The sequence below is a fragment of the Sminthopsis crassicaudata genome, chromosome 1 (genome assembly GCF_048593235.1).
Source record: "Sminthopsis crassicaudata isolate SCR6 chromosome 1, ASM4859323v1, whole genome shotgun sequence".
NCBI lineage: Eukaryota > Metazoa > Chordata > Mammalia > Dasyuromorphia > Dasyuridae > Sminthopsis > Sminthopsis crassicaudata.
Genome location: NC_133617.1, coordinates 157540837 through 157553280, shown reverse-complemented (window position 1 = coordinate 157553280; position 12444 = coordinate 157540837). Strand labels below are relative to the sequence as shown.

General features: G+C 32.6%; 1 protein-coding gene across 2 annotated transcripts in view; it reads left to right on the top strand.

The window, feature by feature from the left end:
- Positions 1–12444, top strand: part of CNBD1 (cyclic nucleotide binding domain containing 1) — a 529678-nt gene that overhangs the window by 432807 nt on the left and 84427 nt on the right. The window contains exon 10 of one of the 2 annotated variants that reach the window (XM_074284949.1): positions 1725–1875. The exons of the other annotated variant lie outside the window; for it this stretch is intronic. Within the exon in view, the coding sequence (XP_074141050.1) occupies positions 1725–1875 (151 nt within the window). The remainder of the gene's footprint in view (positions 1–1724; positions 1876–12444) is intronic. 2 annotated transcript variants of the gene reach the window in all.

The following is a 12444-nucleotide window of genomic DNA, read 5'->3' as shown; positions in this document are numbered from 1 at the left end:
AGAGCCTCTGGGGCTTTGGAGTCTCTCAAAGTACCCTCTATCCCAGGCTCCAACTTCTCTGCTGGTCCCCTACTCAGCCACCAAAGCAAAGCAGTCAGGCTACAGTACAGAGCTCTGTGTAAACCTTCCAACTGCAGAAGCCACCCCGCTTCCATTTCTATCCCTGCCCTGTGCTTTTCTATTCTTGCCACCTCAGGTCTAACCTTTCCCTAATTCCAGATTCTCTTCCACTGGTAAGTTTTTCTACTTCCAATCTTCATGGGTTTTATGAGCCAAGAGCTGTTTTTGAGGCTGAATTAAATACTTGGTAGAAAGGGGATTAGAGAGCTTAGAAAATTCCGTCTAGCTTCTCTGCCATCTTGGCTCTGCCATCTTGGCTCCGCCCCCCCACCTTCTTCTTACTCAGATACCCTCTTTTCACTTTTGTAACACAATAAAAGTAACACATAAATTGTTTTCCTACTTAAAACTTTTAAATTTTTTTGGTTTATCTTGTTTTACTAACTTCCTTTTTTTCTTATTTTCTTTTAGTTTCTCCTCTTCCTTTCTTTTTAGGTTACTTTTTTTTCTGATCAGCACAAATCTTTGCTTTTTCCCCCCTTCCTTTAATTTGTCTTCAAGTCTCCACAAATATATTTTCCCCAAAATAAATGATTGAATTTCAAAAGCCCTTAAAAAAACTTTTGCAGCTCCCATCAGAAAAAAAAAAAGACTGATGCCAACAGCATAGAATCATGAGAGTAAATTTTGAGATGTAAAAGAGACATTGATACTAATAAAGAAATTGAAGCCCAGGGAAATCAGTGATTTGCCAAAATTAGTTCTGGAGAATAGAGCCACAATTAGAGTCTAGGTTACTTGAATGACAACTTAATGCTTTCCCAAAAACATTACTTCATCTCTGATTAGAATTCACTTTAATGAGTGTTAATTGAAAAATTCATTTTCAATTAGCATGTATTAATATGAATATGCGATCCATCCATACATGCAAATGCTGTCTTTTATAGAGCACTGGCTTAGAAGTCAGAAGATGGGAATTCAAATCACACATTTGATGTTTTCTATACTTGTGAACTTGGAAAGTTTATTTACCTTTTTTCCTCATTTGTAAAATAAGAGATTTAGACTAGGAATTCCTTTCAAAATTTGATCTATAATTCATATATATGTGTATATATAAAATTGTATTTTGGTAGAGTAGTATATATAAATCTATATTGAACCATATATAGTATCATATAGTACATGTAATATATATGTATTATGTATATTTGAATTGACTCCAAATTAATTTTAAAAGTCAAGTAAATAGAAATTATGTAATGGGTTCATTTTAATGTAATCACTAATATATACCCATTATATGTATATAACTACCTAGTTGGAAAGGAAAAAAAACAACACAGATATGTAGCTAAATAGGTGACTCAGTGCTGGTCCTGGAGTCAGGAAGACTCTACTATTCTATTCTAATCCTGTATTCAGTATTCAGAATCCTGTATTCTAATCCTGCTTCAGTAATTTACTTAAGTTCCTTCAGCTTGTTTCTTCATCTGCAAAATGGCATATACAGGGGTTGGTAAGAGAATTAAAATTAGCATAGGGAAATTGCTTTACAAACATTAAAGCTCTATGTACACTTTAGTTGTTATTATTCTAAATGGGTGAATGCAATTGAATTGTTTCACAAAATATATAAATGTCCTCTTTCCCTTAAACAGAAAAAAAAGCGTAGGCGCGTTTTTATGGGGAAACTTCAGGAGAAGGAATCCTTTGGTGAGATCAGCGTGCTGCTTCAAATACCTTTCACATGCACAATCATTACTGGATCTGAAGTTGAAATGGGAATCATCAATGCTGAGGATATGCTAGGTAACTGTAAAGAAAATTTTGCTTAATATCTACTTCATTTATTTCAGGTTTATGATGAACATACCACCAAATTTGGGACAAGCATCTTTTAATTTGGAGGATGATATTTAATCTATTACTGCAGAACTTTAGTAATTTCTTAGGTAATGTATTAAATAAAATAATCAATGCATTCAAAGTATAACCAATGTATAAACTCTTCTCAGCCACATCTCCTCACTAAACTAATTCATAAATAAAATGTTTAAAATTATAATAAGAAAACATATTTAGCAATTACTTCAATCCATTACTCTTCTCTTTTATGTATCAGAACTTCACAAGCATCTTGCTGTTTCTTAGTGGCCCATATCTTATTTACATGAAAGTATATAATTTAGTGTTTCTAAGATCAATGTGATAGCATCCAGCACTGGCTCACCTATTGGAGCTTCAAGAACACATCAAAGAGGCTCAAACTATGTGTTCTACTACCATAACAGCAATGGGATCATGACCTGGAGTTCAAAGAAAGAGATAAAATGGAGATAGAGTGACAAAGATAAAATGATAGTGCAATCAGAAATCCCACATATGCTTGACCTTGAAGCATGTCTTTCTCTTTCTAAATTGTACAAATAGTCAAAAGAAGAAAATAAAGTAGCAGGAGTCGGAAAAAAAAGACCGGAGGGTCAGAAGTCAAAGCCCAAATGTATAACAGCATTAATGAAAACCTTACTTGAGATAAAAATAGAAATATCAAAAGTTGGATAAAGTGAAAAAGAAGAGCAATTGGTAGAAGTTATAACCTGTTTAGGAGGCTTGCTTATAAAATGATCTAATAGTAATTCTGCTAGAAATATTTAATAATAATTTGACATTGAAATAACATAATAAGAATATTTCAGGTTCACGATAGCTGCTCAGTGCCCTTATGATAATCTATTTGTGACCACAGGCAAGGCATTTAGCATCTTTGTTGTTCACCTAACTCCACAAAAATTCTTTATTAATTCTTAGGAAGTTTTGGTGGTGGGAGTTACCTATATTGATGTGTTCAAAGATAGATTTCCTGAAATGTTTGAGTTGTCTAAATTCATTCGTATTGAATTTCAAGTATTTTATTACTCTTTTTAAAGAATACATTCAAGGTTCCTGTGTAACTCTGATTAGCCATGCGAAAACCAGCTGAATAATCACATAATATCTGAAATTAAAATGAACAACTACGGGTTCAAATGTTACATTTATTACCCCCTGTGACATTCAAACATTTAAAAAAAAAATAAACACCCTCAAGGTAAATAATCTTTAAAGAGGGACTGGTGATATTTTACTAGTGCTATGTTCTCTCTTGACATGATGCATTAATTTTCCCCCTGTACTAATTATGTTAACTGATGCAAGACACATTGGACTGTTTTCTATAAATCAATATTTCACACATGAAAGTACTTCTTCCAAGTATATATTAAAATCTTCTTTGCCATCTGGCAGACTGAAATCCAAATAGATGATATACTGTTTACAGGGTAAAGGAGTGGGGCGAGGTAGGGAGGGATGGTATATATGCATCTTTACTATAGAACCCTATCCAGATTTTAAATTTCATTCTATGTGAAATTTTATTGAAGTCTCTGCTATATAGAAGCTGAATTTATGTGCACCTAATTAGTTAAACATTACTTGAACAGGGATCAGGTTTAAAATAAGCTTCTCCATCACTTTTTCACAATAAGGGAGTGAAAGAAGGATGCTAAATCTATTGATCTGTTCTTGTTTCTGCAGTTTCCCTATTTTGCTCTGATTTCCAGGGGTAGAGGGAAAAATGAAAACTAAACAATGAAAATGAACTAGTAATTGCGCCATAATGGAAAATTAGGCAATGAGGATATCTTCAAATATGAAGGACAATCCTCCTTCATGGGCATTTCTGTGGTAATCTGTTTTCATTTCTCTCTATTCATCTTTTTTCTTAATGTCATCAGTAAATATGAACCCTTGAAAATTGATATAGACCAAGGCTGAAAATAAATGAGATGAGGAAATTAGACTGCAGGTACGTAAAAAATTAAAATGAAAAACTGCAACCCAAAGAACTGGGCTTCTGAGCTATTGTTCACATTATAGATCATCATTAAGATCAGATTTATTGTCTCAATGGTGTTAGGTAAATCTGGGGAAAATGATATGGAATATAGATATGTGTAAATGTATATATATATATATACACATATATATACATATACATATATATTACTATGTTCATGCAGTGTCTATTTTCACATATACATATTTGCTTATATAAATGGAATTTATGTGCTTGCACAGATTTACATATACACATATGACATATCTGTATATATGGTTGTTATGAAGATTGTCAGTAAGCCATAAATTCCAATAAAATATATAATTATTAATACTAAGCATCTAAAATTTCAGTCATTCATTAAACTGAAGATACTAAAAATTACTGTTTAAATTACTGTGTTTTACTTAGAACTGAAATATATTTGTGTATATACATATACATATACAAGTAAAAAACATCAAGATTTAGTTTTTAAGTATAATTAAGTTTTATTTTTTAGTACAGTAATATGTGATTTTGCATCTGCTTCATAAAATCCAAAAAGAGAATACCTTCATGTATCTCTTTTATTTGTTTATATAATTGTCAGATATTACCTTGACTGTTAAAATTAAAATCAAACAAGTACATTATATGTTTAAAAAATGGCTTTTAATTACACCTACTTACTTATAAGTACATTCCTGGTGATAATAGGGATTCTTCTCCACAGATCTGGTGTAGTGAGAATAAAAGTTTGGGTTTAAAAATAAGAAGAGCTAGGTTCAAATCCCTGTCAATTGAATTATTTGAGTTTGAAAAAGTCATTTAAATTCTCTAATCCTCAACTTCTCACCTGAAATAAGGAAATTAGCTGAGAGGATCTTTAAAGTGCCTTCTAGTTCCAAATCTAGGCTATTATGTTCTGTGATTTTCCTATTTATGTAAATTTTATTTTTAACCTTAATGACCATTGACTATTCTTTGTGAGAGTACCTTTTTGGATTTTTTTGAGCTTATACATTTATATCTAATTATCTATCTAACAATAACAAAAAGAAGCATAGAGACAGCTGTTTTTTAATTGAATTCTGATCTAAAATCAGTTCTTTGTTCTTAAACCAAATTCTGTGCTTTTGTTGTGGTAAAGAATAGCTTTTTCTAGCATAAGTGATGTCAGGTTATTCATTAAACCTCTCTGACTGAAAAAGAGTGAATTACAGAAAAAACATAAACATGAGTGTAAATAGCTTCTCCAGAAAGGAAACCACAAGGTGACATTTGATACTATTTTTTAAAGAAGTTTTTAATGGAGAGGATTTTTCAATCCTTTATCTCTGATAATGAATTTCAAGAACAAAAGCACAGTACTAGGTTTCTCAGTAGAGCAGAGGACACTATAAGAAATTACAGAGAAAATGTATATGGTCTTATAAATAGGGTCAACATCTGGATAGTACCAGTCTTTTCCTATGGAGCTGATAGAACTACACCCATGGAGAAATGCTTTTTTTTTTTTTTTTCTTTTATATTTAAACCTTTCTGCAAATTGCCTCATTAAAGATGTCCTATTTTATTGCTTTATAATGGAAATATTGATCTGCCAAATTATTTCTATTTTAAGGACTTATATTCAAGTAACCTTTACCATTTTCTAAGGTTTCAAACATATCACATCCTTAAGTAAGGAAAATAAGTTATTTTAGAATGAAAGTTATTTGTTGTTGAGTTGTTAACACACGTATGTATGATCTTTCATAATTCTGTTTGGGGTCTCCTTGGCCAAGATACTGAAGTGGTTGGTCATTTGCTTCTCCAACTCATTTTATAAATGAGGAAACGGAGGCAAATAGGATTAAGTGACTTGCCCAGGGTCACACAGCTAGTATCAAAAGATAATATCTGAACTCAGGAAAATGCATCTCATTATGGGTCCAGCATTCTTTCAACTGAGCCACCTAGTTAACTGAAAATTATTTGGATATATTTTTGTGGAAGGAAGCAAAATTTGTATAGCCTTTTTGAATCTGAATGCATATTATATTTTTATGTTATTGACTGCTCTCTTAAAAATACCTGAAAAGCTTTGGTTAATGAAAGAAACATGTGAGGAATTGTTTTCATTATCTAGCTATTGACTTTTTAAAACTTGGCATTAAATTCCCACAATTAAATTTTTTTAGCTTCATAATTATATCATAATTAACTTTTTAAAATATCCCCAAGGTCTTTAGAGGCATAGGGTGATAATTGAAACATGATACATGAATTTTAAATCTCTTATACATGTTACATAAATTTTAAATCTCTTAACAGTTATTAAAACCATTGTGGTCATTGTCACCATGTTATTAGGTAAATGATTATAACAAAGTTAAATCATAATCTTTTAAGCTATCTTTTTACTCTCTCTTTTTAAAAGCAGGGCTAATTTATTTTGAGCTAAAAGAAATCAAAACATTGAAATGCTATCTATGAGCTTTCATTTTTTTTTTTACCATGAAAACTTAGATTAATACATTTGGATAAAGTTTCCAAAATGAGCATCAGATAGAAAGAAGTTAGTATTTGAAAAAACAGATGAGACAATCAATAGTAATGAAAGACGGAGTGCCGAAAAACCTAGGTGTTAATTACCCACATCTTGTGATTCTATTTTCCTTTGTTCCCTGTTTTACTGATATAGGGTATCCAGTGAGAAACTTCCTTCTGCCAATACTAATCAATTGTTTTTGTAGCTTGTAATTTTAGAGTTGCCTAGGACATTGACACATTGAGTGACTTGCTCAGGGTTTCATTGCCATTCTTAGCACTTAAACTCAGTTTTCTGGTTCTAGCGGCTACTCTTCTAGGCTGAGAAAGAAGCAAAAGTTATCATAATGTGATATAACCAGATGTTTAAACAGATTGAAACTGAGTGTAGAAAAATACTCTAAAATCTTACTCTAATCCAGAAAACTGTAGAACCTGGCAGGCATTTTCTTTTCCCTCATAAAGGGACTGAATTCATCAGAAGTTCTGGGATACATTATGTTGAAGCTGTGGCATGCATCACCATAGGTGTGTGGTGTCAGTGAAATAATGATGGTGAGGGACAGAGTCAAAGACAAACGTGGGCATTCTGAGGAATAAATTCAGACATCAGACTGAAACCGTATAGAGCTGGCTACATTGGTCACAATCTTTGCTTCTTTGGAAAAACAACTAAAAAGTCAAAAATCAAAACAAAAATTCTCTCACAAGAGGAAGCTGAAACTATATGGATTGTTGTTGATTCTTGGGAATCAATGAAAGGAATGAAAAAGCAGATTCAAAGGAGATAGGATATTTTTCTTTAAGTAATTAAAGAATCAGCATGTGAAAAAGGGACTATTCTCTACAGTGCAAAAGAACCAGATTTTACTTTGATGTAAGCAACCTAACCTCTTAACAGTGAGAGGTATCCCAAATGAGAATGGAATGCCCCAACCTATTATTACCCCGAGGTATTGAGGCAAAGGCTGTATAACCATTTGTAAAGGAAGATATAGAGAGAATTTCTATCTCCAATCATCCTGATCTATATCTGGCCACTGGAATCAGATGGTTCTGGAAGAGAAAGTGAGACAAGTGACCTGATCCAACTTTCCGTAACTTAAATCCAGTTCACTTGCTGGTCATGGAATCATCTTCCTAATGTCATGATCTTCATTGAGAACAGGGCAAACAACAACAATTCAGACAATAGCTTACAATAGGCGACCTTTGAAATTCTTCCAGTTCTGATAGTCTGTGATCTTAATTTCATAATTAGATTAGATATTGATAAGTGTAGTATAGTGGATAGAAAAGCATCTGGAATTCAGAAAGATCTGGCCTCTGGTTGTCTTTGTAATACTTATGGGACGTGTGAGCATTGGCAAGCTGTTTAAACTCTCAGTGCTTCATTCATCTCTTTGAGACTCCTAATTACCGAGAAGTTCTGATCTATATTAATAGAAGGTGTTTCCTCCTAGAGGTTCCCTATGCTAACAGAATCACAGGTGCACAGAATCTTGCCAATGGTAATTTATATAACATAAAAATATAGTGGAAAGATGGCAAGTAGAAAATTATATGTCTTTGCTTTGAATTTATGCATCTTTGCCTTGTTCCAAATGCTTAAATATGGAAGCCATCCTGGCTTCCAGAATAAATGAAGAATGAAAAAAATCATTAAGTGTTTAATGTGTGTCAGGATATTTTTAGGTATTAAGAGTACAAAAGTGAGACAGTCCCTGCTCTCAATGGGCTTATCCATATCAGTGAAGCAAATAAACATACATAGAAGACTGATGATTAGAAAAGTGTTATTTAGTCTGGATAGTTATAGGGATGTAGAGAGGAGCAATGGGATTGGGAAAAGAAAGAATTGAAGAGAATAAGCATTTATTAAATACTCACCTTGTGCCAGGCAATATGTTAAGTGCTTTAGAATTATGATGTCATTTTATTCTTATATCAACCTTAGAAGATAAATACTATTGTTAACCTCATTTTATAGTTGAGGAAACTGAGGCAGATAGAGACTATGTGACTTGCCAAGGATCACACAGTAAGTGTCTGAGACTGGATTTGAATGCAGGTGTTCCTGATTCCTGCTAAGTTTTGCATCCTCTTATCACAATGCTCTCTCCAAGTCTAAATATAGTTACTGTTCCCCAGAACAGGGAGTGAAAAGTTCTTCAGTCTCAGGAGAGTAGTAAAATACACTCAAAAGAAAAATGCCTCAAATATGTAGCTTTGTCTAAGGTCTGTTACATTTAATGGGTGAAATTACTGCATTCATTCATTCATCAATTAGAATGGTTCTAGCCCAAGGCAGACTTCCATGGGTGAGTTCCTTGAGTCCTCCCCCAGAGAGAGGCATAGTCTTTGGTGGGTTGGTCTTAAGGGTACTACTGTTCTAGATGAGAAAGTGGGGGGGGCAGCAGTGAGAGGACCGATGGCCATCTATATTTCAACATATTGAGTAAATTAGTATTATATAAACATTTAATACCTTACTGATTCATTGGGGAATATTCTGTTTCAAATCAGACTATCCAAAATATTTGATACTTTTTTACAGCTCTATTCCTAGACAGTAGTTTACTTTTAAAAAAATCAAGTCTTATTAACTCCAACTTCCTTTTCTTAGACTTCCCAAAAAGTAGAATGCTTCTGGAAGAAACCTGTATACAATGTGTGTCTCTAAAATGAAACATAGGTTTATATTTTTGAACCTCAGAGGGTATTCACAGATGCAAGGAAATCCTTTTATTCATTTCTAATTTATATAATTTTGTATTCCTTAGAATGAGTTTTCTATGTCTATTTATCTCCTTAAACTTTACATATCACACCACCCACTTCAGCTGATGACTGGCTCATATGTTACTGAGAAAATAGAATGAGCTCTTTTCCATCTACTTTATATTTCAGAATCTTCAGTTATTATTGTCTGTTCTTTTCCTCCTTTATTACAATTTTTGATGAATCTTTCTGCTCACCAAAACCTACCTGCTATTAAAGGTACCCTTGAATCCTATCCATTTTAATTTTCTCAAATAAGACTGATCTTCCAATAATCATGACTTTTTAATCTTCAAAATACATTTTGTATACCATTTCTTTCCTTTTGTCAACAACATGTCCAAGTATTACTCTACTTAAACATGAAGCAAAAGCAAAAACCTTAAAAACGTCTTCATTTGAGCTGATCTTTTTCTTAAGCTCTCATTCCATCTTTCTTCCTGTTCACAATCAAAATGACAGAAAAATCTGCCTAGCCTCATTAATTTCAATTTATCTACTTTTACTTCTCAATTGAAATGCTCTCCTCAAAGTTACCAATCATGTCTTCACTGACACATCTTTGTCTTTTTCCTTTCTTAAAGTTTATAGAATTTGAATTTAACCTACTCTTACTCTCGTTTGCTCAGTTATTAGCCATACTCTGATACCTAACTGTAGGTATATCTGAAGTCTCTGTTCTGTTCTTATTTTCTTCTTTCCCTATGTTTTCATTGGGGATCTCATCAATTTTCATGGATTCAATTGTCATGTCTGTGCAAATGATGTATCTATTTCCTCATTCTAGTTTTTCTATTGAATTCCAGTAATTTATCACTAGCTGCTGATTAATTAGACTCAGTGATGAATATTAGAGATATCTCAAACTCAACATGTCTAAAACCAAACTCTCTCCTTGAATCCACTACTTTTCTTAACTTCCCTGTTCCTGCCAAGATACTACTAGTTTTCTAGTCACCTAGGTTTGTAATCTTATGGTTATCATTGACTCTTGAAAAAAAAATTCTGAACTTCCTAAACATCAATTACTTCCATATATAGAATAGAACAGAGCACTTCTATATGTAGGGTAGAATACAGAGGGAGAAATGTGAATCTCTATTATGAATATCCTCCTTTTCTTGTTAATAGCCAACAAGCTTTCCTGAGAACCTACCAAGCAGATATTAAACTGGTAGTAATAAAAAGAAACCACCTGAGAATAGTTTTTTTTTCAAGGAGTTCACAGTTTAATAGGGAAGATAGCATATAAAAATATTTACCAAAAACAAACAACAAAAAATTCCCAGAATTCAAAAATCAAAATCAACAACAATAAAATTATAAAGAAGTTAAGTATAACTTCCTTCTTTTTTCTCTCCTTCCCTTCTTTCTTCTTCCCTTCCTCCCTTCCTTCTTTCTTCTCACTCTTTCCCTTCCTCCTTCCCCTTCTTCCTTTCCCTCTTCCCCTTCTTCCCTTCCCTTCTTCCTTCCTTCTCTTCTTCCTTTCCTTCCTTCTCATTTTCTTTTCTTCCTTTTTTACTTCCTTCCTTCCTTCTTCTTTGACTCCCTCCTTGCTTCCTTCCATGCTTTCTTCTTTTCTTCCTTCTTTCACTATCTCCTCTTTCTCTTCTTCCCTTCCTATCTTCCTTCCCTTTTTCCTGTCTTCCCTCCTTTCCCTTCTCTTCTTCCCTTCCTTTCTTCCTTTTTTTCCTTTTTCCCATCTTACCTCCTCTCCTTCCTTCTTTTCCTTCTTTCTTTCCTTTCTTTTTTCCTCCCTCCATTCCTTCTTTCCCTCCTCCTTTTTTCCCTTGTGCTTAAATGTGCTTTCATTTACATTTATACCTACCCATATACATATATGTATATGTATGGCCTGAATCTGAATATATATAAAATTCAGAATTATGCATTCCCCTTAATGGTCTCATTATTCAAATTTGGGCTGCTATTTCCATTGAGATAGAACTAATTGCCATATTTTACATAATTATATCTTCGAATAGTGCCATTTGGAATATAAGCCTCCACTTCAGGGAGATTCATTAGTCACATTAATGGGGTCCTTGATACCTAATTCAATGTATATTCCCTGCAAGAAGGAGACATTTCATTTTTCTTTGTATTCTCAGGAACAATCCAACACATAACACATGGTGTACATTTAATGACTTCTTGTCTTTTGAATGATTAACTTTGTCACATTTCCAAGAATTGCTATTCTGAACTCTGTTTTTTCTTCTTAAACCAATAATTCCCACTCCCTCATTCTCAGTAGATAAACTACTTACCTCACAGAGTTGTTGTAAGGATCAAAGAAAATTATGTATGTAAAGTATGGGGTAATTATTAAGCACTGCATAGCTGTAACAGAAATAATTACAACTGTTGTTTTTATTAATAAAAGTCAGCTTTGCATATGGTGTGTTCTCTAGATATTTGGGTCAATTTAAAAATAATATTTAAATTTAATAATGCCCTCTAGAGGTGAATAAAACTAAAGAGTTTTATTCTAAACAAATGGCTATATTGAACCTAATACTTACTCATTAAACCCTAGAGAATAATCAGTGATTTTTTAATCCTTTAATTTTCTTATTGCTATTTTTCAAATAATTTAACAGTACAAAACTGCATATCAAATAAGTCAACATGAAATTATAGGAAACAAGTATTTTATATTATAAAATAATACTAGTATTTAATTTTTGTCCTATGGTAATATCACTGACATTGATATATAAAAATGTCTTTTCAGCAAAGATTTACTAAATGCAAATTTTTTAAACACTTGTATTTTATTCCAATTAATGAAAATATATTTCTCTCAGTTTGTTTGGTGTATTTTCAATACAAGAACAGTAATACTTAATAAAACCCTATAAATGATCATAAAATCATTTAAAGTCATAATTAAAAGTGATTTTCTCTTTTCTTTCTTCTTTTTTCTTGTTTTTCCTTGTGGCCCCCTTCCTTCCTTCTCTCCTTTTTTCCTTCCTTTTCTCCTTCTTTCCTAATTCTTTTCCTTTTTTCTTCTTTCCTTCCTCAAGCCTTTGTATAGTACCTCTTAGTTGGAATGATAAAAAATGAAGCAGGGTCTGCCTTAAAGATCATAACAACATAAATCAGAGGTAGATTAATATAAAGCATAAATATGCATGCATATATACTTGTATACATATGTGTAAACACGTACGTGTACACACACACACACACAATAGGAA